Raw genomic sequence first — 6,487 nt, 5'->3', positions numbered from 1 at the left:
CTTAATAGTCTCTATCTTTTAATAGAGCTCTAATATCTATTGCGCGTATTAATTTTCTTACTTAGCTAAGTTAGCAAAAAGTACTTTATTACTAGCTTTTAACGCAGCTAAGTCTACTTAAATTATATTTAGCTAATATAAGATTAGCTATAATACGTTAAGTTATTTATAAGTAGTTATAGTAAGTAATATAATATAATATTATAAAACGCTATAAGTACGTAGTTTAAAAGCTTACTAAAAGCGTTAACTATAACGTAGTTTACAAGCGAGTAACGCACCTAAGCAAGTAACGCACTTTTGCTAAGACCTTACTAAACTTTAATTAAGTTGTAATGCCTTAACGCAACAGCGTAAAAACAATCTCAAACAAAGTAGATATACAGCTTGCGATACAGGCTATCTAAAGAGACGCGTTACTAACAACGCGACGCGCTAGAGCTATCTATAGCGTCTCTAAAGCAACACTACGAAGGCGACTCGCTAGGACGCCTTAACAACGCGATTGCGCGCCTAACTTAATAGCTTTTCGAGGATCTAAAGAGATAGCAATTGTTAAACATGTTCTTAAGCTAGTAGAGCAAGGATATCCGCCTAGGCTTGCTAATATTAAAGAGATAGCTAGTTCTTTACTTAAGATCCGCAATTAGAAGCTAGTTAGTAAGAACTAGGCTGCAAACTTTGTAAATTGTCGTTCTAAGCTTAAAACTAAGTTTAATTAAAAGTACAACTATAGTAGAGCCCTCTGCGAAGATCCTAAGGTTATTTAAGGCTAGTTCCGCCTAGTATAGAATACAAAAGCAAAGTACAGCATCTAAGACGAAAACACGTACAACTTTAATAAGACTAGCTTTATAATAGGCGTAATATTAACTAGCTTAGTAGTTACAGCAGCAGACTGTTAAGGACAGCCTAAAACTATTTAGCAAGGCAACTAGGAGTAGGTTACAGCTATCTAAGGTATAGACGCGACAAGGTAGGCGATTCTACTCTTTATTATCTTCTAAGGCAAGCACTACCTCTCTACTTAGTACAAAGAGGAAAACCTACCTTAAGACTAAGTAATTGCAGTCTCTAAGAATAGCTAGACAACAAATAAGCTTAGTATTAAGTAGTTAGAGCACTTTAACAGGCATACAAAAGAGAGAGTTATTAGCAGTCACCGCCTGCTAGTTCTTAACAGTCACGAGAGCTACAGCTTAATTAATTTCTACTAGCTCTGCGAGGAGAAGAAGATAATCACCCTCTATATACCTCTACACTCCTCGCACTTGCTGCAGCCGCTTAACGTTAGCTGTTTTGCGCTGCTAAAGAAGGCGTATAGGTGCTAAGCTAAGAAGCTAATGCGTAATAAGATTACTTATATCACTAAAATAGAGTTCTTGCTGTGCTTTATTACCGCTTAAAACGTCTTAATTACAAAGAGCAATATCCTAAGAGGCTTCTAAGGCGCTAGCTTAGTTCTATTTAATTTAGACGCTGTTATATTAATACTCGACGTCTGCTTACGTACTCTACTGTTACTTACTGTCGAGGACAGTCCCTAGCAGTCGCAAACTCTAAGCAATACCCTAGAGTTAAAGTCTTAAACAAAGCTAGTTCTTAAGAGGTTTTAGAGGCATGTAGACAGCTTACCTACTTCGATAGTTAAGGCGGTAAAAAGCCTCTCTAAAGGCGCAGAGATAATAGCGCATGCTTTAGTGTTGTCGCAAAAGCGTATCGCTAAGCTTAAAGCAGCTAACAAGGCCGCTACGCAACGTAAATTATATAAAAGAAAGCGAGTATAGAAGGAGGGAACCTTTACAGTAGAAGAAGGTCTTTAACTTACAACTCTAAAGGAGTTTAGAGCGCGCAGCGATAGGAAGAAAGCGAAGAAAAGAGTGCGCGTTAAGGTAGGCGAACCGTCGCAAAGACGCTGTAGACGCTGCGGCAAGGCTAGTCACAACTTGCGCACATGCAAGCAAGATATAGTAGTAGATTCTAAGTAGAATAGTCTATTACAATTTCTAATTACAGTTCTATACAGTGCTGCACTGTCGTGCGCAGTTGTAGTTTTAGTAAGGTCTTAGCAAAAGTGCGTTACTTGCTTAAGTGCGTTACTCGCTTGTAAACTACGTTAGCTATATATAATATCTAGTATAATACTATTACAAGACGCTATAAGTACGTAGTTTAAGAGCTTGCTAGAAGTGTTAACTATAGCTACGTATAATATCTAGTGTAATATAAGACATTGCGTAAGGAAACAAAACTAGCATGTACAAGCAGTAAAAAGTTATTAATAAAGAGCTGTGCGCGTAGCGCTTAGCTTAGCTAGCTAATTAGCAGAATCTAAGTGCTTAGCTAAGCACTTAGATTCTATAGCGCGTTTAGTGTTAAAGGAACTATAGTAGTTACTATAACAAATACAAAATATTACGTAAAGAAATAGAACTAGTATATATAGGCAGTAAAAAGTTATTAACAAAAAGCTATGCGCGTAGCGCTTAGCTTAGCTAGCTAATTAGCTGTAGCGCGTTTAGTGTTAAGAGAACTATAGTAGTTACTATAATAGTAAGCTACTAAGAACTCTTTAGAGCACTATTAGCCTACACTAGCTATAGTTACGTAACGTAGATATATATTATTTCTCTAGGAGGCTTAATAGCTCTTTAAAGATTTGTGTTAATATAAGCTTATACTTATATCTTAGTGCCTGCCTAATTACTCCTTACACTAGCAGATAATCTACGTAACTATGTAAGGTGCCCTAGGCTTACAAAGAGACATGTATCCTAGGAGGTTGATTCCCTTAAAGAGTACTAACGATACTGACTAAGGCGGGCTAGGCTAGGCTAGGAGGGGAAGGTCGTCGAGCGCGGGGAGTACGGCGTTAGGGGCGCGGTAGAAGTAGTCTCAGGTGTGCGGCGATTGCTGTGGGTTGTTGGCGTGGGCCTAGTCTGCCAACAAGTTCAGGAGCCCTGCCTCGAACTCGCGCACCAGCTCTTCGAACCCGCGCATCACAGAGCCTTGTCGTGGTTTATTGTTGCCAAAGTGGGCATCAACCGCCGTTCCACGCAGCGCATACGAGCGATAGGAAATAATGTTTAACACGCACTCCCTTACTGCTATTAACCGCTAATATATAGAGACATCTAAGGTTAATATTAATAGCTCTCTTTTCTTAATAAGCGTATTCGTTTTACGTTGCCTTGAAAGCACAGAAATGCGGAAGATTCTAGTAAAGTGTTTACTAATCCCTGCTACTAGGCCGTCTTTTTTCAATCCGCTATTACAGTTGCCCCTCTAGTCGCTACTTCCACCACCGCTTCTCACGTTAGCCCGGTTCACCCTGATTCTTCGGCCATCCAATCTGTAAAAGTTAGCTCAGTTTAGCTAATAACAGTCGAATTACGTTAAAACAGGCGCAATCCTGCTTCGTGCCAGGGATGTAAATGTTAGAGCAGGATTTACGCACTCTTGGTCGTTCATGGACAATACAGCAGTCTCCACCTCAGTAGAACTCTCAAAAGTGACGAAACCAAAGCCCCTGCTGCGGCCAGTATCACGGTCCCTCATGACAATCTAATGAGGTGTGAGCGCGCTAATAATAATAGTAATGTAACCGTACACTTAAGGGCGAACTCACAGCATCAACGACATTGCCATATTCCGCAAAAGCATAGCGTAAGCTGTCATCAGTGGTACTCCACCCAAGGTTTCTGCAAAGGGTTAGGCGCAGTCGCGCTCGTAGCAGTTAGACTTACCCAACATAAATCTTTAATGACATAATGTAGATGTCTAGATTAAACACTGAAGACGCAACAAGAGCAACACAGTAAGTTAAGAGACGTAATAACAGGAGATAGAAGAGGAAGAGAAAGCTAGGGACAGCGAGGATGATATAGCGGGCGCTTTAATGGCGTAGCATATAGTGACGTAATAGCAGCTATCAAGACGGAGATAGTGACATGTTGAGACTTGGACTGACCAATGATCTGGGCAGTTTCTATGCAAACCAGGGCAAGCTAGACAGGGGTGAACAGATCTTGATCATCTGGCAACACTCAGTACACTTAGCTGCTTGGGCATACTTTACGCCAGTCAAGGCAAGCAGGACGAGTCGGAGGAGATGTACAAGCGGTTGCTAGAAGGATCCGAGAGATGATTCGGCTCAGATCATCCTCGTTGTCATGGTATTCGTTACACTCTTGCCATACTCGGTGATCGTGTCGCAACTTGGTGAATAGCTAGTGTTTAGAATCAAATCCTCTATTTTCCCTTACAGTAGAGTGTCGGTGTGGTTTTTGGAACGACCTGAGCTGGCGTCGCTCGTTCCGCTACACGACCTGTCGGGACGATACGATAAGACGCAAAAGCAATGAGCGCTTGACCAAGCCGCCCTGTGTCGCAAACATCGATAAAGGTCAAGACTAGACACAACCAACCCTTGCCCTCTTTAGACAACAGTAAACAACACAACCTTGGACAGCAAGAGTAAGGCAGCTGCAACCCAAATCAAATCAACCAGGTCGATTTCAAGTACATGGCAGGAGATGCCACGTCAACTTTTATCATCACTACTTTGCATCTTACATGATCATTAGGTATCGACAGCATCAGAACGAGTTGCAACAGCAAGCTCGCTCCAAACTCGACAGCGTGGAGATGAGACCAGTTCAGTCGAGGCTTGCGCTTCGACTCGGCGGCTATGGCTTCCTTCATAGAGAGCCAGTGTCGGCTGGGGTAGGGAAGCAAGGGAAGGAGCTTAGATGAAGCAAAGTAAGAGCCAAGACAGAAAGGGAGGAATACCTGAGATGAAGCAAAACACGGAGCCAGGACAAAGCGGGCAAAGAGCGAAGTATAGACAAGGGAACGGCCTGAGACAAAGCAAAAAAGGGAGCACGTGCAGGCTTAGGAGGCAAACTGAACAAGGACTTCGACAGCGCATCGACCCGCCGTTAACCTGTATTATCTCATGGTTAGTGTTATCGCTAAAGGGGGCAATGGGCTTTGACGATGATGCATCCAGTATGCTTTAGCGTGAGTATAGGGTAAAGCCTTTTTCTTGCTTTTTCCGCTTGCTTTTTCGTTGCGCTTTCCTCCCTCTTTTCTTCTTGCTTTCTTTATTCTCCCTTCTTCTTTCTTGTTTTTTCTGGGGGTTTCAAGAAGACCGGACTTATCAGCTCAATGCCAAGATCTGCTCACCGATCGTTAAGGTTCGTTGTGAGATGATTGGTCGAGGCTTCATCGGATGAACGTCCATGTACGATTGCATATCACTAAGTTGGCGAAAAACAGGCTGTGCATTACAAACTAATGTATGCGTACTGATAACTAGCTACAAATGTTTTGATGTTCTGCTTACCGTGCCGGACGGTCATGTGCCTCGGACGGCTACATGCCCGATCCGCCCCACCAAAACCACCGCAAAGATGAGGCTGTCAAGTCGCACTAAGTAGCTATTATTGCAAAAGCTTTTTGTGTTGCGATCAAGAGATAGTATTGCGATATTCTATCTACTTATATTTGGCTGGCAACTTAATATCGCGCCCACGTCGCGATCAAATCGGTGGTGGGCTCGTTGGGTGAGTAGATAGCTGCGCACCACCACCACGATCACTAACGATAGATTTTTTTAGTGTGAACTTTGTACAAGCTTTAAAGTTCTTCTTTTTGCCCTTTTAGGAAGTTTTAATAGCTTGTTGAAGGCGTTTTGCTGCTTTGCGGGCTGCTTAATAAGCTGCTCGCTCGGCGGCTTCATCCGCTCTCTTCTTCTCCCTTAGTAGCTTCGCCTCCGCTCGCGCCCGACGCCTCGCATCAATCTCCCGCGCTTTAATTAGCTTTGACTCCTCCCGAGCCTGGATCGCGGCAGCTTTTTGTTGTTGTAGCTGCTCAGTATCGCGATCTTTCTGCTCCTGGACGCTACGAGCTTCTCTCACCTTCCGCGTGGACCAGAAAACCGCTCCACCATAGTACCCTTCGGATCGCTCGAGTGGTCTACGCCGAGATCGCTGCTTGCGCTGCCTCTCCTCAATTAAGGCTTCTCGCAACTTCTTATTCTCTTGCTCAACAAGCGATGATCGGATGTATAGCTTGAGGATAGTTCGATTAAGGTGCGAGATCCTCCTGCTCTCTTTATGGTTGACCGCACGATCTACTAGCTGCCTGATCTTTCTCCAATCAGACGCACTAAAGTTAGAGGACTCGCTATCGCTCTCACGGACTGCAGTTCGAAACTTCTGGAGTATTATCTCTGGATTGAATGGCTGGCTGACACAGCTTACGGCGCTGGATCGCATACTCGTCCAATCCGTGTCTGCTTTATGAACCTTGCGACTGCATGTCTTGCGACTGACTATGAGTTAAGCTGCATGGTTCGTTGTGGCGTATGAGTATTTATTCGATGAAACCTAGGATAACAATGCATCAAGACAGGCGCGAGCAGAGAAGGGTGACGTAAGGACGAGAGAGAAAGACTCGCAATGTGACGGCCAGTTTGTACACT

General features: G+C 43.3%; 2 protein-coding genes across 2 annotated transcripts; both read right to left on the bottom strand.

Annotated features, from left to right (window-relative positions):
- Positions 1–3,285: 3,285 nt before the first annotated feature.
- Positions 3,286–3,769, bottom strand: AA0111_g11423 (hypothetical protein; the record flags this gene model as incomplete). Its single annotated transcript, XM_028645287.1, has 4 exons — positions 3,286–3,352; positions 3,458–3,564; positions 3,629–3,701; positions 3,747–3,769. 4 exons carry the CDS (start codon positions 3,767–3,769, stop codon positions 3,286–3,288), a joined length of 270 nt encoding a protein of 89 aa, XP_028501018.1.
- Positions 3,770–5,714: 1,945 nt separating this feature from the next.
- Positions 5,715–6,281, bottom strand: AA0111_g11422 (hypothetical protein; the record flags this gene model as incomplete). The annotated part of the gene is made up of 1 exon (XM_028645286.1): positions 5,715–6,281. The coding sequence occupies one exon, from the start codon at positions 6,279–6,281 to the stop codon at positions 5,715–5,717; it is 567 nt and encodes a 188-aa protein (XP_028501006.1).
- Positions 6,282–6,487: the final 206 nt, after the last annotated feature.

The sequence above is a fragment of the Alternaria arborescens genome (genome assembly GCF_004154835.1).
Source record: "Alternaria arborescens strain FERA 675 chromosome Unknown contig_49, whole genome shotgun sequence".
Classification (NCBI taxonomy): Eukaryota; Fungi; Ascomycota; class Dothideomycetes; order Pleosporales; family Pleosporaceae; genus Alternaria; species Alternaria arborescens.
Note: the sequence above shows the minus strand (reverse complement) of the source record. Positions and strands in the feature narration are given on the sequence as shown.